The 26209-nt window shown below is 55.7% G+C and overlaps 1 protein-coding gene across 2 annotated transcripts in view; it reads left to right on the plus strand.

Moving 5' to 3' along the window:
• The window catches only part of WNT3 (Wnt family member 3), a 56405-nt gene that overhangs the window by 23188 nt on the left and 7008 nt on the right, over positions 1-26209 (plus strand). The window contains exons 2-3 of one of the 2 annotated variants that reach the window (XM_004041485.4): positions 21649-21890; positions 25520-25785. In XM_004041485.4, the coding sequence (XP_004041533.1) occupies positions 21649-21890; positions 25520-25785 (508 nt within the window). Of the gene's footprint in view, positions 1-21648; positions 21891-22982; positions 23431-25519; positions 25786-26209 lie in introns of those variants that run through there. The other variant, XM_055387822.2, reaches the window with a different exon arrangement.

Here is a 26209-nt window from a genome sequence, read left to right on the forward strand (position 1 = left end):
TCGCAGCTTTGGATCTGAGAGGGTTAGACAGGGCGTCAGGGGCTGAGGGTCACTGGAGGAGAATTTGCTGTCGTCCCTTTGCCCACGGGCCGGCTGGTCTTCTCAGACCCCAGAGGCCAGCTCCTCTGTTCTTCCCCACCTCGGAGGGGAGCCCCAGAAGTCACAGGGTCAGCTGTCTGCTTTCCACACTGCCTAGGGCTTTATTCTTGCACCATCCCCAGTTCTGGCCACACCAGGGGAGTGAGACATGGGGCGCTGGTAGAGGGGCTGAATGCGCTGGTGTGGGGTAGGAGGTTTCGGATGCACATTCCAGAGGGTGTTTATGGGGGAGCAGACAAGGCTGGGGATTCATTCCTGGTAGGGAACAATTCCCTCAGCACCCGAGGGTGGGAAATGAGGGCCAAAATGGTGGCTCAGAGGGACACAGGTGAGGTAAGCAGGTAAGAATTCCCACCAGGTGTCTCAGAAATGTCCTGGGAAGGGCCTGGCATGGTGGCTCACACCTGTAATCCCAGTATTTTGGGAGGCCGAGGCGGGCAGATCACCTGTGGTCAGGAGTTCAAGACCAGCCTGGCCAACATGGTGAAACCCCGTCTCTACTAAAAATACAAAAATTAGCCAAGCATGGTGGTGGGTGCCTATAATTCCAGTTACTCTGGAGGCTGAGGCACGAGAATCACTTGAACCTGGGAGGTGCAGGTTGCAGTGAGCTGGAATCGTACCTCTGCACTCCAGCCTGAGTGACAGAGCAAGAATCTGTAAAAAAAAAGAAAGAAAGAAAGAAAGAAAGAAAAGAAAGTCCTGGGAAGCTGGTGGAAGGAGGTCGAGATCTTCCTGACCTGGGAAAGGAGGGAATTCCCAGGCATCTATAGACCAATAGGACTGTCGAAAGTTTGACTGGTGTGAGAATGGGTTAAGGTGCTGAATTTTAGATTTTTATCCTCTCCACGGTGGTACAGTGTGTTCTGCAAACAAAGGAGAGCCAGCCTTGAAGAGCCCTTCTCAGAGCTGACTATGTTCTTTGGCTCCTCAGCCCAGTGAGATGGCCTTAGCTCTGAGCCCTGTGCAATATGCAAACTGGGCCAGACGACCCCCAAGGCTCCTTCTAGCTCTGACAGGTCCTGTCGGGGGATCCAGCCTGCATATAGGGCCTGGGCTTCTTTCAGCCCCATAGATGGTGACCCCTCTTCACCACTAGTAAGATTGAAGCTCATCAGCAGGACCTCAGGCCCTGGCCTCCTTTCTTCTTGGTCCCTTGGGTTTTGGAGTTTTATGTGACATCAATGTCCCAGAAATGCCCATCCTCTTCCTTTTCTCTCAGGGCACAGTCCCCTGAGGTCTTGTGGTTTATCCACCCCCACCCCTGTTCTATGTCCTCCTTCACTTGCTCTCCCCCACACCCCTCCCACCAGAGAGTTTATAAGCTGGCTGTCCCCTTGCTAACCTCCTGCTGTTCCCTATGAACATGGCCTGCCTGTTAGATTTCACCGTGTGACACTGTCTTGGTTATGTCCCCGTCGTGCCTAGTTCAGTGAAGAACACACAGCAGGTGCCGAATAGATGCACTCTGCTGGGATAAACTGGTTATCTCCAGAGGGTGGGGTCTGGACAGAGTGGCAAAATAGCGATAGCATGGGATTTGGGGTCCAACTCCACCTCCACTTCCTGGCTGATGGCAATCTGTCATTGGTAAACTGGAGCCGGCATCTCTACTCTCAGGGCTGTTGAGAGGATTCATGGAGAAGCTGTGTGAGGAAATGCTTTGCAGATTGGAAGGTGCTGGGAATGTGTGTCATCTACCCTGGCCTCTCTCTCAGGAACTCTTGCCCACATTTGTCAGCATCTGTTGGGTGTGTTGTCTTGGGAGACGTCTTGTTAACCCTCTGCCACCTTGAATTCTCTGGTCCCCTGAAATTCTTTGTCCTGTCTCACACACAAATGCCTCCAGCCCTCAGGTCGGGGGTCTCCTCTCCTCCTGCAATGCCTTGGGCGTGGGTCCAGCCTTGTCTGAGACACAGAGAAATGGACCTCCAGTGCGGAAGATCTGCACCAACATTTGAAAGAAAAAAGACTGATAGGCGGGAGCCCAGCATTTGAATTTACAGGGATGTTAACCCCGACAGCGGCCGGAGCAGCAGAGCAGGACCTGAGCACTTCCTTCCCTTTCTCCTTAGCCTTCCATGAACATGCTCTCTATAAACCCTGTCCTGGTAAATGTCTCCCCTCATTTTTTTTTTTTTTTTTTTTTTAGACAGGGTCTCACTCTGTTGCCCAGGCTAGAGTAAAATGTCTCGATCTTGGCTCACTGCAGCCTTGACCTCCTGGGTTCAAGCAATCCTCCCAACTCAGCCTCTCAAGTAGCTGGGACTACAGGTGGTCACCACCATGCCCAGCTAATTTTTTTTTTTTTTTTTTAATTTTGGTAGAAACAAGGTCTTGCTCTCTTGGCTAGGCTAGTCTTGAACACCTGAGCTCAAGTGCTCCTCCCGCCTCAGCCTTTCAAAGTGCTGGGTTTACAGGTGTGAGCCACCTCCCTCAGCCCTCACTGCTTTTTTTTGCCATCTCAGTGCCACCATTTCCTAGCTATGTGACTTTAGACGAGTCACTTAGCCTCTCTGAGCCCATGTCATCATCCATTAAATTGGGTTCTTTGGCAAATTAAAGGATGTATTCTATGTAAAGTGCTTTACATGGCAACTGGCACATAGTCAGGCCTCAATAAATGTTAACTATTATTATTAATAATGGCCACTGGCCAGGCGTGATGGCTCACACCTGTAGTCCCAGCACTTTGGGAGGCAGAGGTGGGCAGATCACGTGGTCAGTAGTTCAAGGCTAGCCTGGTCAACATAGTGAAACTCTGTCTCTACTAAAAATACAAAAATTAGCCAGGTGTGGTGGCATGCACCTATAGTCCCAGCTACTCGGGAGGCTGAGGCAGGAGAATCGCTTGAACCTGGGAGGCAGAGGTTGCAGTAAACCAACACGGCACCATTGCACTCCAGCCTGGGTGACAGAGCAAGACTCTGTCTCAAAAAAATAATAAAATGGCCACTCTGAGTGCCTCAGTGAATAGGCTCCTTACTACCTTACTTAGAGCAGAGTTGAGGAAATTGGTGAAGTTCTTCACTACCTTATTAGCCACTCTCTACCCAAATAAATGTACCCCACCTTATCTTATTCATTATGGGTAATCACCTATAAAAGCGTTCTTTATTTCATTCACAGCCTGAGTGTCCCCAAAAAGGTGCTCCATGACGTCATCCCCCCTCTGGAGGACACCTCCTCCCACCCATGGTGATTTGAGCCTTCTCTTAGGCCAGGGTGATTCCTGGGGGAACCTTAACTGGGGCTAATGTGCACTGACATTTTGCCTTTTGTGTCGAACACACATCCCATTTGCAGAGATTTAGAATTTTTTGACTTTAAATGTTCGCTATTTCTGTGTTTGTGTAAGAGAAAGTTGTTTTCTTTTGTTTTGTTAAGAGACAGGATCTCACTCTGTTGCCCAGGCTGGAGTGCAGTGGTGCAATCACAGCTTACTACAGCCTCAAACTCCTGGGCTCAAGCGATCCTCCTGCCTCAGTCTCCCCAGTAGCTGGGACTACAAGTGTGCACCACCACACCCAGCTAATTTTTCTGTGTTTTGTAGAGACAGCGTCTCGCTGTGTTGCCCAGGCTGATCTCAAATTCCTGGCCTCAGGTGATCCCCCTGCCTCGAAATTCTGAAGTGCTGTGATTATAGGCATGTGCCACCATGCCAGAGAGAGAGATTTTATCTTTTCTACACAACGTGTGTTTCCCCCAGAAGAAATGCCTTCCTACTTTTGTGATGAATGTAAGTAGAATGCAGACAGAAATTACAGAAACTCCCTGTGCCCCAGCACCCTTACCAGGGCATGCCTGGCCTGGTGGAGTGACAGGGTGTTGTACACAGTGAGGGGAAGGAAGGGAGTGGGAGAGGAGGTGAGGCTCTGCAGAGCAGAGTGGACCATTTCTGGTCAGAAAACAGTGAGGAGGCCGGGCGTGGTGGCTCACGTCTGTAATCCCAGCACTTTGGGAGGCTGAGGCGGGCGGATCACTTGAGGTCAGGAGTTTGAGACCAGCCTGGCCAACATGTTGAAACCCCGTCTCTACTAAAAATACAAAAAAATTTAGCCAGGTATGGTGGTCCTCGTCTGTAATCCCAGTTACTCAGGCGGAGAATCGCTTGAACCTGGAAGACGGAGGTTGCAGTGAGCTGAGATCACGCCACTGCACTACAGCCTGGGTGACAGGGCGAGACTCTGTCTCAGGAAAAAAAAAAAAAAAAAAAAAGAGTAAGGAAAGCGAAGTCCTGGGTTGGGGGAAATGTAGCTGCAGGCAAGAACCAAGGAAGGTGTGGAGCCCCCAACCCAGTAGGGAAAAGGCTTGCTACCTTGAACCCAAAGAGTGTGAGCATCCTGTACCTTTGCAGACAGAACTTCCACCTACTCACAAACAGATACACCCCACTGCACAGCTAAGAAAGCTAAGGGGAAACCAGGAAGAAGGGAAAAGAAAAGAGGAAAACCCCAGAGGAAACGAGGAGTCAGGCCTGGGCAGGGGGTTCCAGATGATGCATGAGGCTGCAGGAGGAAAAGGTTTCTTTTGAAACACATCTTTTATCCTGTCCTTTTCCGATGTACGTGAGCGTGTGTTTTGGAACGCACATAAAACGCGAGCGCAGTAGCTGGCGTCTGATTTCTGCCAAGGTGCACGGAAATGGAGGGGCGTGCCCAAACGCTTCTTCTTCATGGCTGCTGGATCAGGGAAGTTTTGCTTCTGTGGCTGTGAACATGGAGATTTGCTGAGAGGCCAAGGAGAGAGATGATGGGGGAGGGCTACTTCGGGAGAGGAAGTGGACAAGACCAGAGGTTGGAAAACAGGGGACGGGTTGATCCTAACAACTTGGAGGGACTGGTACTGGGAATAGGAGGTGGGGCCCAGGGGGAGGGCAGAGGACCCAGGATCCCCAGCTGTGGACCCAGGGTGGGGCTGTGGGCAGGTCCCCAGCCCTGTCTGGGACCTAGGGCAGTGCTTCTCAACCTTGAGGGAGGGAGGGAGGATACCACAGAGGGGAGGGAGCACCTAGACCACTTAAATCCCTTTCTCTGCAGGGGGCCCAGGCAGCCTTGTTTCTAAGCTCAGCAGGGCCACTTACTATGCAGCCAGGGATGAGAACCGATGGCCCACCCTGCTGAGTGCTGGAATATGTAATGAAGTCCTGCGTGGGTCTGTAATGAACCCAGATTCGGCTCCTAACAGGTGCTGAGTGCATGTTTGCAAACCCAGGCGCCTGTTGCAAGGAGAGGACAGAGCTAAAGCAAGGAGCCTTGCGGAGGAATGGGTGGCAGGGACTATGAAGTTGGGGGAAGGAGGTGCAGAGGAAAATGTTGAGGCTCGCTCTGGACTGCCTCGCCTGGGGATGGAGAATGGGTCTGCAAGGGAGGGGCAGCCAGCGCTTTGAACTTGGGTGGGGCCTCCCTAAATAGAGTGGGGGAAGTCCAGGTGCTGGGCAGGGCTGTCTTCACCTGCCCATCCTCAGCGCCGTGGGGGGATGAGGCGCAAAGAAGCCCTCCTGGGAATGTGGTGGAAATACCCACCTTGAAAGGCAGAGAGTGGAATCATTGCCCTGAGCACCTGGGTGTGGTCGCAGCACCCCCCGTGAGGCCTCCCAACCTGCAGCTGCCTCCTGCATGCGCATCTGCCACTGCTGGCTTTAGGGCCAGGGCCAGGCCCAGCTGGAGGTCCAAGCTGGAGCCCTGGGCAGTGTCCAGTGCACTGTGGCCTCAAAGTGCCCAGCCATGGTTTAGTACTCCAGCTGGCAAGGCCCTGGGTTCAAACCCTGCTCTGAATTTGTCCAGTTGCTTCCCCATGGTGTCATTTGGTTTGCTCCTCTGTCCCTTGTGTTCCCTGATAACAAGAGGTTACCTCTCAAAGCTTGGTTAGATCAGATTAAATGTCTTTGGCCAAAGAACATCATAGGGAAGGTTGGGGCCTTCCTGCTGCATCATCTCATACCATTCTACTGTCACACTTCTGGTGGAGGCTTTTAATGATCCAGTTTCCTGGACTCCTCCCCAGGGGCTCTGATCCTGCCACGCTGGTGTTGGAGCCTGGGTGTCTGTATTTTTCAAAACCACCCCAAGTGATCTGCCGTAGTGTATAGCCTGCATCCCTGACCCCAGTAGCCAGCTGGTCAGGGACTGTCCTTGGTTTTCTGAAGAGCATAGAATAAGAGAGTGGGTGGGACAGTCCAGGTAGGTGCCAGCCCTGGTGGCCAGTGCTATCAGGTGTGAGGCAGGGAGGGTGGCCTCTGGGCCCCCATAAAGAGGAGAATGGGCTACCTGAGGGCAGCTCCAGGTTCAGGTAAGAGTCCTTGCAAGACCAGGAGTGCCCCACGCACTGTGCTCCCGGCGTCCAGCATAAGGCCTGGCCCAGCATGAATGTTTATTGAATAAAGACACACACCAGGCTGGTGGCTCTCTGAGGAGCCCTGGGGAGCTGCTCTAAGAGTGAGCTCCCAGCCAAGCAGCACAGCTTTGTGTGTTCCCCACTGGGCTGCTTCTAAGATTCAAACAAAGGACTCCCAAACTGTGGAGCTAGCAGCTGTGTTAAAAGGCCCAGAGAGCCAGCAGGGCCATGGCCATCACCTGCCCTCAGCTCACCGTGGAGACAGCCTGTGGGATCTGGGAGAGATGAAGGAAAGGACTGGGCACTCAGTGGGGCTGCTGAGGGCAGTGAAAGGAGGCAGGGAGGTCCTCGCAGGGAGGTCCTCGCAGGGCCACTGCACCTGCTGAGGCAGGTGCTAGATTCTATATGGAAACGAGTGAAAGAATCCGTCCTCTCAAAAAACTCACCATCAATGGAGTCGGTGGACAATTCACTTGAGTGCATTGAAGGTTACCTGTGAGGGATGTATAAGAGCTGGGGAAATGGCCAGAGGGAACAATTTGAATTGGAGACATTAAAAGGGGATTTAAACATGGGACCTTAAGGGATGAATAGAAGTCTGGAGTCAGAAGCGAACAAGACGGCTGGGCAGGCTATGTCTTGTCTTTTACCAGAACTGGCTTGAAGGGTATAGCAATGTGGGGACCCAGCAAAATCCTGGTGTGGGAACCAGCAGACTTGGCTGCTCAGAACGGCAGCCTAACTCTGTAAGGTTCTCATTTCCCAATCTGTAAAATGGGAGACTGACTTAGGGTTTGGAGGGGTCAGGAAGGGGAGAAATGTTACAAGGTTAAAATGAACTAAAGATGCAAACATGGCTTAGGAAAAGTTTGAATTAGAATTCCACTTAGTGGAGTGGGAGGCAAAGAAACAGATGGCCAAGCTCCAGGAGGAAAAGCTGGCCAAGCTGAGCTCAACTTCAAGGCCCAGCTCGAATGTCACCTCTTTGAAGGGGACTTCTTTGCCTTCTCCCACTTCCTTCCCCTCAGCACCCCTATTCCTTGAAGTCCCAAGTGGGACTTCTCACACTCTGCAACTGACTGGTCACCTGCACTGAGGTGGGGTCACTGAGGAGGGTGGAGGCTACGTCTTTTTTTTTTTTTTTTTTTTCCTGAGGCAGAGTCTCACTCTGTTGCCCAGGCTGGAGTGCAGTGGCACAATCTCGGCTCACTGAAACCTCTGCCTCCCAGGTTCAAGCGATTCTCCTGTCTCAGCCTCCAGGGTAGCTGTGATTACAGGTGCCCACCACCATGCCTGGTTAATTTTTTCTGTTTTTAGTAGAGACAGGCGTTTCGCCATGTTGGCCAGGCTGGTCTCGAACTCCTGACTTCAGTTGATCTGCCTGCCTTGGCCTCCCAAAGTGCCGGGAATACAGGCGTGAGCCACCGCGCCCGGCCGAGGCTACATCTCATACATCTTGGGCACATAGTATGCAGGTACTGAATGAGGCCCAGCCTTCAGATGATCAGGTCTGGGGCACTTCAAGAATGATCTGCGTGCTGTGAGAGAGACAAGCTCTGGCTGGGAGTCAGCAGGCCTGGGCTGTGCTCTCTGCACTGCCTCCAACCAGTGGAGGAACAGCAGGGAAGGCACATCGCTTCCCTGGGCCTTAATTTCCCCAAGGAGCTGAACTAGGTGATGTCAAAGGTCCCACTTAGCTTTGACATTTTATGACCTAACACTGTAATAGAATCACTAACATGCGTGGCCATTTACAGAATGCTCCTAAAGCCCTTCCAGGACACTCCTATTGTTCCCCCGCCCCCGCCCTACTCCAATAGCAAGAAAACATTCACAGGTGGAGACTTTTCTTCAACAGGTCTTTATTGGCTGGGCACGCTGGCTCACACCTGTAATCCCAGCACTTGGGGAGGCTGAGGTGGGAGGATTGCTTGGGCCCAGGAGTTCGAAACCCAGCCTGGGCAATATAGCAGGACCTCATCTCTACAAAAAATTTTAAAAACTTAGCAGAGCATAGTGGCATGTGCCTGTAGTCTCAGCTACTCAGGAGGCTGAGGTGGAAGGACTGGTTGAGCCAAGTAGTTCAAGGCTGCAGTAAGCTGTGATTGTGCCACTGCACTGCAGCCTGTGTGACAGAGTGAGACCCTGTCTCAAAAAAAAAAAAAAGAAAGAAAAAAGAAAAGAAAAATGGCCTTTACTGAACATCTGTCTTTGTACTGATGAGCACCCCCAGAGACACCTGGGCCCACCAGGGTTTCTAGAATGTTCTAGAATGTGCAGCATCCCCTCAGTTGCCAAGACTAGACATTTAGGGGGAGCTGTATGACAATCACCCAAAACTGATGGGCAGAAATGCTGTGACCCCAAGTAGACCTCTGGGCCTTGATGACATCCTCAGTAACAGAGAGCACGGCACCCCTTTGTGTGTCTGAAGGCAGAGGGCTGGGACCCTACCTGAGCACGCACAGGGCATCTGGGCTTTACCTGGGAGTCCTGAACTGCGCAGCAAAGTGGAGAAACGGACCCAGCTCTCAGCATGTGTCCTTGGGAGCTGCTCCCCTCTGTGGTCACCAGGCAGCACGTGCCCACCTGTGGGCTTGGTGCCTCTCAGGGAGATGCTCTGGGGTCTGAAGAGTGAGGTCCCTGCCTTTTACCCGTCTCTGGACACCCCTCTGGGCCTAGGCCCTTCCCTGTGAATCCCCTGCCTGAAGGAAGAGACCCACAGCCCTGGGGTTCCTCTGGGGTGCCAAGTGGTGGACTGTGTTTGGTCCTGGGGAGGATGGGCTGGGGCTGCTGAGCAGGCCAGGGGTGCAGGACCCCTCCCTCCCCCGCTTCTCCTGTCCTCCTCCTTCTTCCACCCTTGACTCCTCTCACCTCTTGTCCCCTCTTCCCTCCTGTTTCCACTCTCTTTCCTCCTCCCCAGGTCCCACCAGACTGCTCCATGCCCCGGACCACAATTTGGCTGAAGGCAACAATCCCTCTCTCGCACCCTCCTCCCTTTTTCCAGGCTTATCAACTTCACTTTCCTGTGAAATGAAGGGGTGGGGGGTGGGTAAGAAAGAAAGAAAAAGCACTTCATGCTCACAACACAACAAAAAACAGGTTTAAACATTTTACAGGTTTCAACATTTTTCAGGCCGTCTTGTCACATCTTATCAGATCAGCCAGAGCCGCAGGCAGGCGCTCCGGGAGCTGCTTTGGAGAACAGAAGCTGCAACATTCCAGCCCAGGCACTGCCCCGCCCTCCACACCCCTTCCCTCCCTTCCCTTTTCTCCCCAAAGAAACATCCCGCAGGGCTCCCTGGGATGGAGCACAGGGCCCGCAGCCTCTTCCCTCTGACTGGGGTATAGTCTGTGGCCAAACCCTTGGCTTTGAGCTTCTGCCCGCACCCTTTCCTTCTCCCCACGGCTGCCCAGAACCATGGTCCTCCCGGGCTCTCAGGTGGTCCCTGGCAGCTGAGCTGTGCCACCTCCTCGGAAGGCCCCTCGTGGCCCTGAAAGGGAACCTTCAGAAGCTGCGGGCAGAAGGGAGTTGCTAAAGTCGTCCACAGCATGTAGAAGTGGTCATTTGGCCAGCAGGGCTAGTGAGTTTCCGGGGCTCCTGGGGCCTGTCCTCGGGGGCTCCTGTCCGAGGGGAAGGAATAGCTTTTTCCTTGGTTATCTTTTCTCCGTGTGCATGGGTTTTTCTCCTATGGCGTGGATCACTGCCTGGGATATCCCCTTCCACTCAGTCACCCCCAGACCTCACCTTTCTGTTCCTGCTGCACTCACGGTGACATTAGTGACACAATGCAGGGTGACAGGTCCAGGAAGGGCTGGCCAAAGCCCAAAGGCTCAGAGTTAAGCCGAGGCAATGTGAGGGACAGACCCAGAACCTGGATCCCAGGACAACAGGGAAGAGCTGGCTTTGTAGCTTGTAACAGGAGCATGGTTAGGGCTGGGAGGTCCCACTGTGTGGTCAGAGAGGGGTCCCCAAGGCAAGGCAGCTGTGCACTGAAGGCTTAGGATGCATCATAAGAAAAGCAAAAAGGGGAGGCCGGGCACGGTGGCTCACGCCTGTAATCCCAGCACTTTGGGAGGTCAAGGCGGGCAGATCACGAGGTCAGGAGATCAAGACCATCCTGGCTAACACAGTGAAACCCCGTCTCTACTAAAAAATACAAAAAAATTAGCTGGGCATGGTGGCGGGCGCCTGTAGTCCCAGCTACTCGGGAGGCTGAGGCAGGAGAATGGCGTGAACCCGGGAGGTGGAGCTTGCAGTGACCTGAGATCGCGCCACTGCACTCCAGCCTGGGCGACAGAGCGAGACTCCATCTCAAAAAAAAAAAAAAAGAAAAGCAAAAAAGGGAAAGCGCAGAGGAGGTAGGGGCACAGTGGCTCCCTCTGTGTAGGTATGTTGGCTGTGCGTCTCGTGGGGACCTCGTCCGGAATATGGAAAACACAAGCCAGACCTGGGCGCCTGCTGCCAGTGTTGGCTGGGCAGGGGCTGAGGTTTCGGGAGAGCCCACCTTTCCAGCGTCCTAGTGTGAGGTTCAGGCCCTGAAGCTGGGCTGGCTGCCCCTTGGCCCCCAGCCCCCTCCCTGGTGCCTCCACCCCTTGGCATATGGCATCAATGCTCCCACCGTGACGCTCAGTGTCCTCCCACCGTGTGCCCACAGCCAAGATCGGGCCTAAAGTATAATTCAACTTTTAGCTCCTTACAAGCATCCCCAGATGGATTTCTAGCTTCCATCCCTCTCTTGGGCCCAGCTCTGTCTCTACGTGGTGCCTGGAAGTCCCTCTGGCCCCACGCACTTCCTCGTCTTGTTCCCAAAGCTGCTTTGCTTCTTACCTTCCCATCTTGGTGGACACCATCTCCATCTTCCTGGTCATCCTGGCTCAAAACTTTGGCCATACTTTCCTCCTTCCTCCTGTTTTTCATGGGACCAAACGGCTACCAGTCCTTATTCACAGCTTCCTGTCTGTTCCTGAAGCCACTGTCCTGAGATGACCAGCGGGCCCATCCCCTGCCACAGACCCCGGTGACCCAGACACACGGGTCTTGGCCCAGCTGCACAATGAGAGCTGAGCCCTGGGAGGCTGCAATGGATCCCCAGGCCCCAGAGTCTCCTTAGCATCCACGTCAACCCCGCCTCCCAGCCGCTTTCCCAGCACCCACCTCTTGTCTCATTTTGCACATAACTAACAGGACGATAATCCAAAGCCCAGCTAAGGAAGGTGCTAGTTTGTCCGAATAATGTCTGGCACTCAGGGCCCCTTTCTAGCTGCTTCCCCTCCTCTGCTTCTCTGTGTGGCTCCTAGACCCTGGCTTGGGGGGACATGCCACCTTGCCTGGGGCTGTCCCCCTGCCACCTGGCTCCACCTGAGGGCCCCTAGCCATCCTTCTCCAGCTCAGTAGCTGCTCCACATGGAGCCCTCCAGAGGCAGTGAGGACACACTTGCCCCCGTTCCTAGAGATCGCTCGCCCTGACCATGCACCCTCTGGCCCAGAGGTTACTGGGGCTGAAAGTTACAAGTGCCTTGGGACCATGTCTCACTCATTTAAGGCACCCACAGTGCCCAGACCTAGTAGGTGCTCAAGAAATGCTTGTTGGTCTGTTACTGACAGCAGCCTCCTGGGCTGGGTGCTCCTCAGGTGTGGCTTCATTAATCTCCATGTTCCCAGAACCTGGAACCCTGCCAGGCTGAGAGTCATCACTCAATTCGTGCGTGTTGAGTGAATAGGCAGTGAATGACTTTGTTTACCAAGGCCAGACTTTAACCTGCTCTCTGAAGGACGGGCACTTCCACTGACTCCACAAATCACCAGGCCCCAGTCTTGACAGCTGGGGCTAAATCAAGACAGGAGCCCACTGGGCTTAGAGCCCGGGCAGCTGCTCCTTCATGGTTTTATCTCAAGACCTTGGGTCCCAGCTCAGGGCCTGCACCCACTCTACCCTCACCCTTCCCTTCCTGTCCTAGACATAGGCAAGGGTGCTCCCACCCCTGCTGGAGATGCAGGCGAGCCAGAGGGCCCCGTTGAGAGAATGAACTAGCCCCGTTGAGAGAATGAACTAGCCCCTAATGGCAAGGCCCAGAGACATGTCCCACTTCTTTGATGAAAGGCACCCCCTGAGGCACCTTGGCGCTCTCCCACAGCCACAGGACACAGCCCCACCTGAGTCCCTTTGGGCTCAGAAGAAACCCCCTACCCTTGGCCCTGCACTGAAATGTCAAGAAGGTCCAGACCTGTGCTCAGTACCCGCAGGGTGCACATGTGTTCCAGGAGGGCGAGGAACAGTGGCAGCTGGAATCCTGAGCTAGGTTTCTCTGGTTTTGTCACAAGCTCCCTGCCAAGCAGCCAGGTGAGCGGCTCCAGTCCAGACCTGTGGCCTCCCTCATCCACAGCAGTGATTGCCTCGTCACTATGGGTGTAAGCTTCTTGGAAGCTCCAGGAGTTGGGTGCATCAGAGCCCACCAGGCCCAGCCCCACAGTGTGCACACATGCCCCTGAACTGGCTAGGCTTCCTGTCCTGACATCTGCCAATCCTGAACGGCTTCTTGACCTAAGTGGAAAGGTAGAGGCCTGAGTTCCAAAGCCAACGCTTGGTTCCTCACTTCCTGCTCTTTCCTCAAATCTTTCCTTTCCCTTCTAGAAGTTTCCGTGGAGGGTGGAGCCCTTCTGGGCCCAGGAACAGGTTGGGCCTCTGTCCAGTACTGCCCAGGAGCCAGCAGGTGGAGCACCTGGCCTTGGCCTGTTGTGGGGTTGACAGGAGCACCGTGGCCCCCACCACAGGGAGAGAAAAATGACCACAGGAGAGGTGATTTCTGACTCCTTCTCCTCACCTTCCCTCCTCCTCTCCCTCTCAGTAGCCATGTCAGTCATTTTAAGAGACACTAGATCTTCAGATCAGAGTCTTAAGATGCCTTCCCTTTGAGGCTGGCACAGATGGTTAGATTTCCGCATGGAGAAAGGTAAGGGCAAAGGGCCCATTTCTGCAAAGAAGGCATGACTTGGGGAGACTTGGCCCTGGAGAGCACCCTGAGACTGGAGGGAGGAGGGGAGCCTTTCCCTGGGCCGCAGCCCCTGGGTCCACCTTCTGCAGCCCCACCCATGTGAAGCCAGGTGGGTCCTTTTTGTGCCCAGCCCCAGAGAAGCTTCTGAGAATGTGCATTCATCACCCCCAGGTTAAAAGCCTGGTGGGTAAAAGAACTGTGAGCCCTGGGTTCTCCTCCCACCTCCTGGGCAGCCAGCTGTGGGACCCCAGAAAATGACAAACCTCTCTGGGCCTCAATCTTCCCGTATAGAGGAAGAGGGAATTAGACTAGACCCGGGGCTCTGGAATTTCGTCCTGCACAGGGGCTCTAGGTGCGAAGTTGAAGGCTGGGGATGCAAGCACCATCCCTCCTTTGATTTTTTAAATTTTGCTATTTAACCATTTTAAAGTGTACTATTCAGTGGCATTAAGTACATTCCAATGCTGTGCGACCATCACCACCGTCTATTTTCATCATCCCAAACTCTGTACTTATTAAGCAGTAACTTCCCACTCCCTCCCTTCCAGAACCCCTGGCAACCTCTGTTCTACTTTCTGTCCCTGTGAATTTACCTAGACACCTCATGTAAGTGGAATCATACAGTGTTTGTCCTTATGTGTCTGGCTGCTGTCGCTTAGCTTGTTTTCAAGTTTCTTCTATGTTGTAGCTTGCATCAGAATTTCATTCCTTTTTTTTTTTTTTGAGACAGAGTCTTACTCTGTTGCCCAAGCTGGCGTGTCTTTACCTAGAACCTCATGTAAGTGAAATCATACAGTATTTGTTCTTCTGTGTCTGGCTTCTGTCGCTTAGCTTGTTTTCAAGTTTCCTCTACGTTGTAGCTTGCATCAGAAGCATCAGAATTTCATTCCTTTTTTTTTTTGGTCGGGGGGACAGAGTCTTGCTCTGTCGCCCAAGCTGGAGTGCAGTGGCGCAACTGGCTCACTGTAACCTCCGCCTCCCAGGTTCAAGCAATACTCCTGTCTCACCCTCCTGAGTAGCTGGGACTACAGGCACACACCACCAGGCCCGGCTAATTTTTGTATTTTAGCAGAGATGGGGTTTCACCATGTTGGCCAGGCTGGTCTCGAACTCCTGACCTGAGGTGATCCACCCGCCTCAGCCTCCCAAAATGCTGGCATTACCGCCACCACACCCGCTTCCTTCCTTTTTCTGGCTGAATAGGGTCCCACTGTATGTATGGGCCACCTGTTGTTTATCCATTCATCTGCTGAGGACTCTTGGGTTGTCTCTACCTTTTGGCTGCTGTGAGTAGCACTGCCGTGAACACTGGTGTACAGGTGTCTGTTGGAGTCCCCATTTTCTTTCCTTTTTTTTTGAAACAGAGTCTTGCTCTGTCACCCAGGCTGGAGCGCAGTGGCGCCATCTCAGCTCACTGCAAGCTCTGCCTCCCAGGTTCATGCCATTCTCCTGCCTCAGCCTCTCTGAGTAGCTGGGACTACAGGCGCCTGCCACCACGCCCAGCTAATTTTTTGTATTTTTAGTAGAGACGGGGTTTCACCGTGGTCTCGATCTCCTGACCTCGTGATCCGCCCGCCTCGGCCTCCCAAAGTGCTGGGATTACAAGCGTGAGCCACCGCACCTGGGCGGAGTCCCCATTTTCAATTCTTTTGGGCGTATACCAGGTGTGGCATTGCTGGATTATAGGGTGATTCTATGTTTAACTTTTTGAGGGACAGGGCCCTCTTTTCATATGTTCTGTATGTAGGGGAGAGGAGGGAGATTGTGTGTGATTCCATTTGGGAGGCCACCTGGTTGGGTGCAGGACTGCATACCCTAATGGATCACTCAGGGGAGTGGGTGCTGGCAGCACAGTGGGTGTCCCTGGCAGCACAGTCAGACCCCCATCAGCAGGGGATTGGCTGTCACTGGGTGGACGGCAGCATCTGAGGCCAACAACCCCAGTGTCAGATCAGGCGGGACGCACTGTACAGGGTGCCTTTAGGTGTCTCACCATATGTTAGGTGCGTAAGTCAATGCAGCATCCAGGCTGACCTGAATTCACTGATTAAAAATGTTCTCTAAAAATGTTCTCTATGGCCGGGCATGGTGGCTTACGCCTGTAATCCCAGCACTTTGGGAGGCAGAGGTAGGTGGATCACTTGGTCAGGAGTTCCAGACCAGCCTGGCCAATATTGCGAAACCCTGTCTCTACTGAAAATACAAAAATTAGCTGGGCGTGGTGACGCATGCCTCTTATCCCAGCTACTTGAGAGGCCGAGGCAGGAGAATCACTTGAACTCGGGAGGCGGAGGTTGCAGTGAGCCAAGATCACGCTTTGTACTCCAGCCCGGGCAACAGAGCAAGATTCTGTCTCAAAAAAAGAAAAAAAAATGTCCTCTCTGCCTTGTGCTCACCATGCAGGCCTCCTGCAGCCCTCTGGCCACAGCAGGTGTTATCAGGGTAGAGGCATAGAACTGGGGTGGGGATGGGAGTTAGATAAGGCCATGCACAAGGTTTAGGTCTTGCCTATTTGTGGAGGGATATTTCACTCCAAGGGGTCAACACCAAAGTTTCCACAAGCAGCCTGTTGTGCAGGGCACCCGCAGCCCATCCGCCTGGCTGCCTGTGTGTGTCCTCGGCCCAGCTGGGCAGTGGGTGGTCGGAGTGGAGGATGAGCCAGCTTCAGGAGGAGGGTGGCAGGGCCCTAGGGAAGGGAATGGCCGGGCCAGGAGCTGGGTATAAATAGCCCCTGGCCCAGCTGCGAAGGCCTGGCAGGGTCCTCCGCCCTCCCCCTCACCAGCTGTCAGTGCCAGGCAGGTCTCTATCCCCCTTGGGAGCCTGGCCATCATCTCAGATCCTAAACGTAGGAACTTCCTCAGCGGAACCAAGGAGTCTTGTCCTGTGTGTAGGCGGAAGCTCCGGATGCCGGGAGGTCTGGCGAGTGAGGGGCATCAGGCTCGTCCTTTGGAAGAGTTCTTCATTCCTTTCCTCCAGAATCATGAATACCTAGCATGTGCCCGGCCCTTTGGAAGGCCGAGTGGGCTGGTGTGTGTGTGTGTGTGTGTGTGTGTGTGATGGGGTAGGGACTGGGGAATAACTGGAGAAAACACTACCACTATCTCTCTTCTTGGAGACTGAGACTGGCATAGCCAGATGGAATTGGAAACAAATCAGTTCAGCACTTTGGGATAAGAAGGTTTGAATTAGGTACAGGAAAGATTCAGGCGGAGGAGAGGTGACTTCTGTCTGGAGCTCACAGAAGGCTTTAGAATGGTGGTGACCTAGGAATCAGGTTTCGAAGGATGGTGTAGAATGGTTGCCGGGGGCCGGGCAGTGGAGAGGTGCTTCGAGCTGAGGGCTCAGCATGTGCAAATGTGCAGAAGTGTGAAACAGCCCCGCTGGAGTCATTCAGCTGGCTAGGCAAATCCGTCAAAGCCACGCACACTTTGGCACAAAGAATCGAGGAGCATGAGAGTCACTGTGCCGCCTCCCGAAGTGGAACGTGTACTTCAATAATGGGGAATAGGAGTGGCGAGTTAAAGTAATGTGTCTGCGATGGTGGAATTTCAGCAGTGTGCGGGCAGGAGGCTCAGGGTGGGGGTGGCCGGGCATGTTCGGGGAAGGGCAGCCATCCTACAGAAATCAATCCCACGGCCACAGCCTCATAAGTCTCCGACACCGGCCCAGGAGCTAAGCCCCATCGCCAGAGGCCTTGCTAATTACTCGCAGGATGACCCCATCTGAACTGAAGCCTTTGAATGGAGCATCCTGAAAATGTCCTTTTGCCCGCACTCTTTGAGTGACCTTGAACCCTCATCCAGATCACAACTGTCTTTGTTCTGCCACCCCTGTGAGGACTGAGGTCTGATCCAGGCATCCTTTCCAGTGTTGGATAGGAAGGGGCTGAGATTTCTGATGTGTTCTACCAAGTCAGGGATGCAAGGATGGGAGAAATGAGGTTGGTGACAAGGCAGGGAACAAAGTGCTGGGGACAGCTCCAAACACACCGTAACCATAGCAACCACCATCTAGCAAGGGCTCCCCACGTGCCATGCACTGGATTGTGTCACTTATTCCTCCTGTCGTGTCTATTTTACCGATAAAGAAACTGAGGTATAGAGAAGTTAAGAAAATTGCTGAGATCAGCAGCTAGGAAGTGGTAGAGCTGGATGGGACCCTGGCACCATGGCTCCCAGGTCCACAGTTGGTGGGACCTGGGCAACAGGAAGGAGACAGGGTTTGGTGGAAAGAGGGAAAACAGCTCATCATGACTGAGGCTCAGGAATTGTTCTCAGAGGACATCACACTGGGAGTCAGACAAACTCAGGGCTTGAATTCTGGCTCAGCCACTTCCTTGCATAAGTCGCCCAACTACTCCATGCCTCAGTTTCCTCATCTGCAAAACGGGGATAACAACGCCCACCTCCCAGAGTTGTTGTGAGGATTCAGTGAGATTATGTATTTGAAGTGACTGGCACAGAGCAAGTGCTACATAAATAGTTGTCATTAGTATTGCCAGTATCCGGGTAACTGTGGGGACAGAAGGAAATCCCCGTGGGGCAGAGGAGAGACTGCATCTGCACAGCAGGAAGGGCTCAGTGGCACCTTCTTCCCGGAGATGTCTGGGAAGCACTCCGACCTTTGCAGCCAATCAAGCCATGCAGGCAGTGTGCCAGAGCTCAGGTGCTCTGCTGGGCTGCGAAGACCCACCTGGGACCCTGAGGGAGGTAACTGGTGAAACCAGGAAGCAGGGAGCCTCTTGGAGAGCTGAGTGAGGAGCCGCCTTGCCAGCATGGGCCCCCCGACTCCTCAGTCCCCCGAGCCAGCCGGCCTGGCTTTCTCTGTGGATATGGCTGTGTGACCTCGCACAAGTTGGTCCTCTTTGACGGCCTCTGCTTTTTCTTTTTCTTTTTTTTTTTTGAGACGAAGTCTCGCTCTGTCGCCCAAGCTGGAGTGCAGCGGCATGATCTTGGCTCACAACAACCTCCATCTCCCAGGTTCAAGCGATTCTCCTGTCTCAGCCTTCTGGGTAGCTGGGATTACAGGCATGAGCCACCTGGCGTGGTCGGCCTCTGTTTTTCATCTGTATAATGGGCTTTGTGCTCCCTTAGGGCTCCTCCTGTGGGTTCTGCTGCTGGACCAGGGCTCAGCCTCCAGTTTAGCTTGAGGGTGCCCAGGCCTGCAGAAGGTGTCAAGCAAGGGCTGGGAGAGGGGGAGGAAGGAGGAGGCAGGAAGGCAACGGGAGGGGAAGGAGGAGGGCAGAGGAAGGGTCTCCGCGTGCCTCTCACTCCCGCCTCAGCTCTCTGCTCCAGTGGTCCCATATAGGGCTCTGGGTCCCAAACACCAGAGGAAGGAGCGGGGACAGCCCAGGCTTCTTCCCTGGGTCTTGTTCCTGAGCTGCCCATCTAGGATGGTGCAAGGCCGAGTTGTCTGCACTGAACTCTCCCTCAGTTTCCCCTCCAGTGATTGCAGGGCTGTGGGGGCAGCTGGCACAGCAGGGCTGGGCTGGAGATGCTGCTCAAGAGCACAGGAGGGGCAGCCTGAGCCCAGAGGGAGGCTCAATGGGGACCTTTGCAGCCTGGCAGACAGGGCAGGGTACTTAGCTCCCTGGCCTCAGTTTCCTCATCTTGGAAATGGGACAATGGCGATGATAATGAAGTTTTTATTACAGACCTGCCGTGAGGATTACATAAGGTAACAGACACAAGCACTCAGAACTGTGTCCAGCACATGATAGGCCCATAATAAACCACAGGGATTATATGATCACTCTAACCTGCTTCTAACAGGGCAGGGGCAGTGCTGTGTGCGCTGTGTGCCCATCAGGGCTCTGGGCTCACTGACTCTACCCACTCAGGCACGTGCTCAGTATGGAGGCCCAGGGGGCAGATGGGCCAGGCCTGAAGCCACCTTCACCCCATGAAGACCCAGGCAGGCACTGCCCAGCAGGCAGGGTCACACAGTGATGACCCCTATGGGCTCTGGAGTCTGACACCCTGGGTTCCAACCAGCAATTCCATAGGAGCTCTGTGGTCTGGGCTGCTTCACCAACCTGCAAGGCTAAGCCATCTGTAAAATGGGGCTAATAATGACCCTACTTTGTGCTGGGGCTATTTTGAGGATTAAATGAGGCAAACCCAAGGAAAAGCCTCTGCTCAGGGCCAGGCACCGGGGAAATCAGTAATTAGCCATTACCACCAATAAATCAGAACTTCTGGGCCGGGCGCGGTGGCTCGCGCCTGTAATCCCAGCACTTTGGGAGGCCGAGGTGTGTGGATCACGAGGTCAGGAGATCGAGACCATCCTGGCTAACATGGTGAAACCTCGTCTCTACTAAAAATACAAAAAATTAGCCGGGCGTGATGGTGGGCGCCTGTAGTCCCAGCTACTCGGGAGGCTGAGGCAGGAGAATGGCATGAACCCAGGAGGCGGAGCTTGCAGTGAGCCGAGATCATGTCACTGCATTCCAGCCTGGGTGACACAGCGAGACTCTGTCTCAAAAAAAAAAAAAAAAAAAAAAAAAAAAAGAACTTCTGGCTGCTGCTTCTTTCTCTTTAGAAAAAGCTCAGTGCTTAAGACCTGGAATGCCTCACAGATGTTACCATCCAAACTCCCAGATCTGGCTCCTCAGTTCCTCCACCCAAAATAAACAAATGGAAAAAGGAGAACCTGCCTCTCCCCCTGACAACTGAGCCTGGAGACAACCAAGGTGGATGGGTAGCATGCCCCTGCACGGTGCCCAGGGAGCTCTGTGCCTTGGAGTCTTCACGAATTGGCCAAGGCCAACATCAAGCTCAAGTATGGAGGAGGGACCCGGGGGAAGGCACACGGCACTCTCTGATCTGCCACAGACCAAACAGCCGTAGGCAAGCTAATTCACTCTCTAAACCTCAGTTTCCTAGCCCAGGAGATAGTGATGTTCTTCATGTTTGGGAATTGATCAGAAATGTTGTATATAAAGTGCCTGGCAAGCAGTAACAGTTGCTAAATGGCAGTTGTTTGGCTCGGCCGTGTGTCCAGCCCAGAAGCTTTTGTGTACTAAAAAGCACACAAAAAACCTCACCCTGCCCCATGGGGTCTTCTCCCGGCCCCTCTTTCCGAGGCTTTTGCCCATCACTTTTTGTGGGAAACTTGACTTAGGCCAATGCTGGACCAAAGCCTTGGTCAGTGCTGGACACAGAGGGAGAGGAGATGGGCCCCTTCTTCCAGCTCACACTGCCCCTGGTCATAGAGCAGATTGCAATTGTCCTTGAAGGCCACTGACACTCACGGATCATTTTCTCAGGTTCTCCCAGAAAATGTCATTTCTGCTGTTCCTGTGCTGAGGGGAGGGAACGGAAAAGTCGTAATTCCTACCTTGGTTTTCTAGTATTTTAAACTCTTCTGCCCCACCCCCATAAGGTCATTCTTTCTGTTGTTGACTATAAAACCTGAGAGAGTTGATGGGATATTGATTACAAAGCGAGGGGCAGAGGAATGGAGTGAATTGACCAGTCACCTGGTGTTGGGTGTGGGCAGTGAGATCTGAGATCTCCCTTCTGACTCTGTGCTAAACTTGTTTTGACACAAAGCCAAGCTCCAGTCTCTCATGAGAAAAGAGGTGGAGCTCTAGAAACTTCTAGGAAACTGGAAAGATGGTCATGGAGGCCCTGGTAGACAAAGGACTTGGTGCAAGCCAGCAATTCCTTGGGGAGATACTGGGAGGCTCTGGGCTGGGCTGGCAGCATCGCAGGGAAGAGGCTGAGGGCATTGCCAAGGGTAGTGTGTGTGTGTGTGTGTGTGTGCACGCGCGCGTGTCCCATGAGTCACTGGAAGTGTCCATGTGGCCCCAGTATCCTGGACTGCCTTGAAAATTGCCCAGCCTGATCTCTTCAATGCCCATCAGGGAAGCTGGACCCAGAACCTGGAAAGGACTGGATCTGGGCCCCAAATACCATCTTTCTAGTCCAAACCTCTTTTCATGGCTTTGCATTGCCCCCAAGGGCCCCCACAAGCGGCTTCTGCGGTCCCATCCCCCTGCAAGCTGGATGCAGCCAGAGGGCTGACTTGCCTGGGTCAGAGCTCTGCGCTTTGAGGGGCGGCATGCTCCCGAGGTCAAAGGTAGCACATTCAGGTGCCAGGGCACAGGCCCTCTGCCTCTCCACCTACCCTGGAGGGTTCACAAAGCGGCCATGGTGCCCAGGATGGGCTATGCGCTTTGTGCCCACAGTGTTACTACCCTCTGTCTGCCTGCAGGTCCCTGGCCCTGGGCCAGCAGTACACATCTCTGGGCTCACAGCCCCTGCTCTGCGGCTCCATCCCAGGCCTGGTCCCCAAGCAACTGCGCTTCTGCCGCAATTACATCGAGATCATGCCCAGCGTGGCCGAGGGCGTGAAGCTGGGCATCCAGGAGTGCCAGCACCAGTTCCGGGGCCGCCGCTGGAACTGCACCACCATAGATGACAGCCTGGCCATCTTTGGGCCCGTCCTCGACAAAGGTACTGCCTTGGGGCTGAGGGGGAGGGGGGGAGGGGCTGGGTGGGGGGAGGGATCAGGACTGTATGCCCTTCCACCCCAGTCAGGGTGCCTCTTCTCTGAAGCCAGGGTCCCTCTGGGAGGGTGATAAATTTGGTTGCATGACTGCCACACCTTCCCAGGCGCTGCTGGGGGCTGGGCCGCCTTGAGATGCTCCAGGATCCTGAGGTTTGAGGGCCGACACCAAGAAGGCCACAGACTTCCTTCCTGGCTTTTGCACAGTGGGCGCCTCAGGCTCCCGCTGTGGACATTTGTGACATTTCCCCAATGCTGTGTTAAGTGCTATGCAAATACCGCTTTGGGGTGGGGGTGAGAGCATTGCCACCCCTAGGTCCCTCCCATCTAGAAAGTCCTCAGTAGGTGAGGAAGCTGCCTGGTGCTGTGGTAGCATTGCGTTGCCCCCAAGAGCCCCTCTGGGTTTCTTTTCATCCTCATGCCCTGTCAGCTGGATATGCCCAGGAATCATGGTGGGGCTAGAGGGTGCACTGGCCTCTGGGTAACTTTCCAGCCGTCTTGCAGCCTGGGAGTCTAACTGGCTGTGCCTCAAGTGGACAGGGAACCACATGGTTTGACTTTGAACCTGCAGGCCCTGGGAGGGAGGCTAAGTGGGACAACTCCTCCCAAGAAGGGGACTTGGGGGCTCATGGACTGGGTGGAAGATGGGCAGCTCTTTGTGGAACGGCAGTGTCCAGGAATTTAACGATCCTGGCCGGGCTGGCCACCGCCAGAGTTGCTCTGCCACCCAAACCGCTGAGCCTGGCCCTCCCTCCTATTAGAAGCTAGGGAATGAATGAGAGCTGCCTATACAGCCAGAAAGAAAAGGGATCTGACGTTCAGGTGAAGGGGTGGGGTGCTGGGTGGGGTGGGGGGAAGCTGACAACCCCCATTTTAGAGTGCAGTTCCCCTTTACCGGTGCCTCAGGTGCTCAGGGTCTGTCCCACCTACAGGCAAAGTGCTGGCTATTGTCATGGGACAGGAGGGTAATTAGCAAATCAATGGATGATGATTCTGTTTACGCTTCTATTGCCAAAACTAATTATTCCTTGTTGACATAAAAGATTTGGCCTCTTAATTGGGGCCAAGTGGCGGCGGTTTGCATTTCAAACTCGTTCTTGTCGGTGTGTTGGTCTCAGCGCTTTCCGGTGCCCCTCCTCGGGCCAGGTAGCGCTGAATCAAACAACCCTGCGTCTAGACGCGCTCCCCAAAAGCGAGTCACCTCTGATCGCTCTTCCCGTCTCCGGCCAAGAGCCAGGGGAAAGCGGCTCTGGGAGCGCTACCCATTCACTCCGCGTTGAACGTTTTAAGTCACCACCGTAGGTTCTGGCACACGCCCCGGTCCCTAGATGGCCCGAGGACAGGTTTGGGTTGCGGGGGGAGGGGGGAGGGGCGATGTGTGCCCGAGAGTTTGGGAATTTGCTGGCGGCGGCGAGGAGAGCATCCCGGAAGACGCTGCGAGCGCATACGCGCCCCGGTCGGTGCCCAGAGCCCGGACCTTGAACCCAGGTTCGCGCCCAGCTCCGGCCCCACGTTTGCACCCTGCCCCCGGCGAATCCCCCACACCCCCGCCGCGTGGGCGGCCAAGGGTTAATCTCTGCCCCGCGCTTTGAGACCCGGGGCGCAGCGGGTCGGGCAGCCCGGGGCGCGCGTCTTCCGCGAGTCTGGGGGCGGCAGGGTCGGCGGCCGGAAGGGGCGAGGCGCGGCGGCGGCGCGGCGGGCCCGAGGCGCTTCCCCAGGCGGGGGCGGGGGCGGGGGCGGGGGCGGGCGCCGGAGGGGCCTGGGCGGCCTGAAAAGCGCCCGAGCACCGCCCCCCCACCGCGCGGCCGCCGCGCCATTCACACGCCCTCTGGCCATTCGGCCCGGCCCGGCGCGGCGCGGCGCGGGGGCGGGGGGCGCCGCTTCAATGGGGATTTCGCGGCCCGGCGCCGGGGCCGGGGGCGCGGCCCGGCCGCGGGAGCCGCCCGTTGCTACGCGGTGGCGGCCGGCCCGGCGGCCCGGGCCCGGCGGCCGCATTATGCGGGTAATGCGGTGTGACACCGCGCGAACAAAGGCGGATTGAGCGGCCCAGCGGGCCCCGCCGGACGGGGAAGGCACAGCGGGGCTGTCAGCGCCGCTCCCAGGCTAATCCCCGCCCCGCCCCCGCCGCCCCCGCGTTCCCGGGGCTGGGAACCCAGCGCGGCCCGGGGCCCGGGCGCCGCTGCCGCCGCGAGAGGCCGCAGGCCGGCCGGAAACGAGGGGCGCCCGCCCTGTGAACCCGCCCTCGGCCCCTCTAACCCGGGGCGCCCCCAGGGCTGGGACGTCTGGGATTGGGGCGAGTGAGCGGCGCGGCGGGGACCCCGAGGCCGGGAGCACAACTGGACGCGGGACGTCGGGCCCCATTGCCGCCGTCCTCGGTCGGCCCTGGCAGCGCAGGCGCGGGGCGCGGGTGGGACCAGCTCTGCACTCTCCGCCCTCCCGTCGTTGGAAGTGGGACGGGCCCCTCTGTAGGTGGCGCAGGAGGGCGTGGGGGCCGCGGAGAGCGGCCGCGGGGGCCAAGAGGGGTCCCGGGCTTCCTTCTTGCAGCACTCGGCCCACAGCCCAGGAGGGGAGGCGGGCGCCTGGCTTCTAAATAAATTTGGTCACATTTATGACCAATTTTGCCGACTAGGCCGGCCCGGCGTTTCACAGCCTGTGTCAGGTGGCGAGTCACCTCCTGCTCCCGGGTCCTGCCATGAGGAGAGAGATGGTTGGGCTGCAGGTCTTGCAGGCCTTGGCCTCCCTAATCGTCAATGTCCACATCTATAAAATGAGTAAAACTTTCCATGTGAATGAAGCACATGCAGAGACGATGACCGTTGTGAGGAGGCTGGAGCACACCCTTGAGAGTCTCTCCTTTCCCTGCGCTGGACCTTGGGACAGAACCAGGGGAACTGCCCGGTGTCCCTACCCTTCTGGGAGGGAGTTGGCCGTGCCTGGGCGTGAGGGCAGGAGAATGGGGATGGGGAGACTGAGGCACGGGCCACTGCCCTCCTGGTGAGGGGCTCTAGGAGTGGAGGGAAGCCGTGTCCATTTTACAAAAAGGGCGACTGAGACCGAGAAAAGGAGAGGGGCCGTCCCTATGCATCCAGGTGCGGAAGCGGTGGGCCTGGGCAGGTTTAGGCTGTAGATTCCCAGGCCTCCCTCATTACAGACCTGGATCTCACTCAGGCGTGGGAGGGCTCAGGCCTGTGCAGGGTGGTCTCTGGACTTTGGGAAGGTGGAGGGCAGGGGGTGTGGGACCAGGACAGAAGTGGCTGCCTTATCTCTGCAGCAACCTGCCAGAGCTTTGGTGTCGGCGCCTGTTTCTAACAGGCACTGCTTTGCCCTGTGGCATTTGAGGCCCTGAGCTAATCAGCAGCCCAGGGCCTCAGTTTGCTCATCTGTGAAGTGGGAATACCCAACTGGGTCTAAACCAGCCAAAGAGGGTGGGGAAGCTGCCTCCCTCTTGCCTCAGGGCTGGTGAGCTCTTCAACTCTTCCTGGCCTCGTACCCCTCACGTCCTGGCCTGGGAGGTGGAGGCAGGGCAGGCGCTCCCAGGCCGCGTCCTGAGTGCTGCCTCCCCACGACCTCCCCACAGCCACCCGCGAGTCGGCCTTCGTTCACGCCATCGCCTCGGCCGGCGTGGCCTTCGCCGTCACCCGCTCCTGCGCCGAGGGCACCTCCACCATTTGCGGCTGTGACTCGCATCATAAGGGGCCGCCTGGCGAAGGCTGGAAGTGGGGCGGCTGCAGCGAGGACGCTGACTTCGGCGTGTTAGTGTCCAGGGAGTTCGCGGATGCGCGCGAGAACAGGCCGGACGCGCGCTCGGCCATGAACAAGCACAACAACGAGGCGGGCCGCACGGTGAGCCCGGCTGCCCTCCCCAAACCCTGCAGGGAACAGCTCCCCGCTTCCCCTCCGGAGCTGCCCTGGCCCCCACCTCACCCCTTCCGGCAGCCCTGTGGGTCGCGGGCTCCTTTTCCCCTTGGCCAGGCTTGGCCTCCTCCCCACCCCACAGCCAGTTCGTCTGTCCACCCTCCTTCCTCCTTGGGCAGTTCCTGGACTCCACCCCACCCGGGATGAGTCGGCCTGGGAGCATGGCCACCCCGTGGGATCAGGTGCCACCCACCCATCCTGTGCACCTTGGCACGGGGTGTAGGGCTGTCAAGTCCTGGGAACCTGGCTTTGAATTCAGCCTCCACTCCCTTACTATGCTTGTATGATCTAGGGTGAGTCACGTTAAGTTCCCAGCCTCAGTTTCCCCATGTGTTAAACGGAGATAACTCCT

Source organism: Gorilla gorilla, chromosome 4 (genome assembly GCF_029281585.2).
Source record: "Gorilla gorilla gorilla isolate KB3781 chromosome 4, NHGRI_mGorGor1-v2.1_pri, whole genome shotgun sequence".
Classification (NCBI taxonomy): Eukaryota; Metazoa; Chordata; class Mammalia; order Primates; family Hominidae; genus Gorilla; species Gorilla gorilla.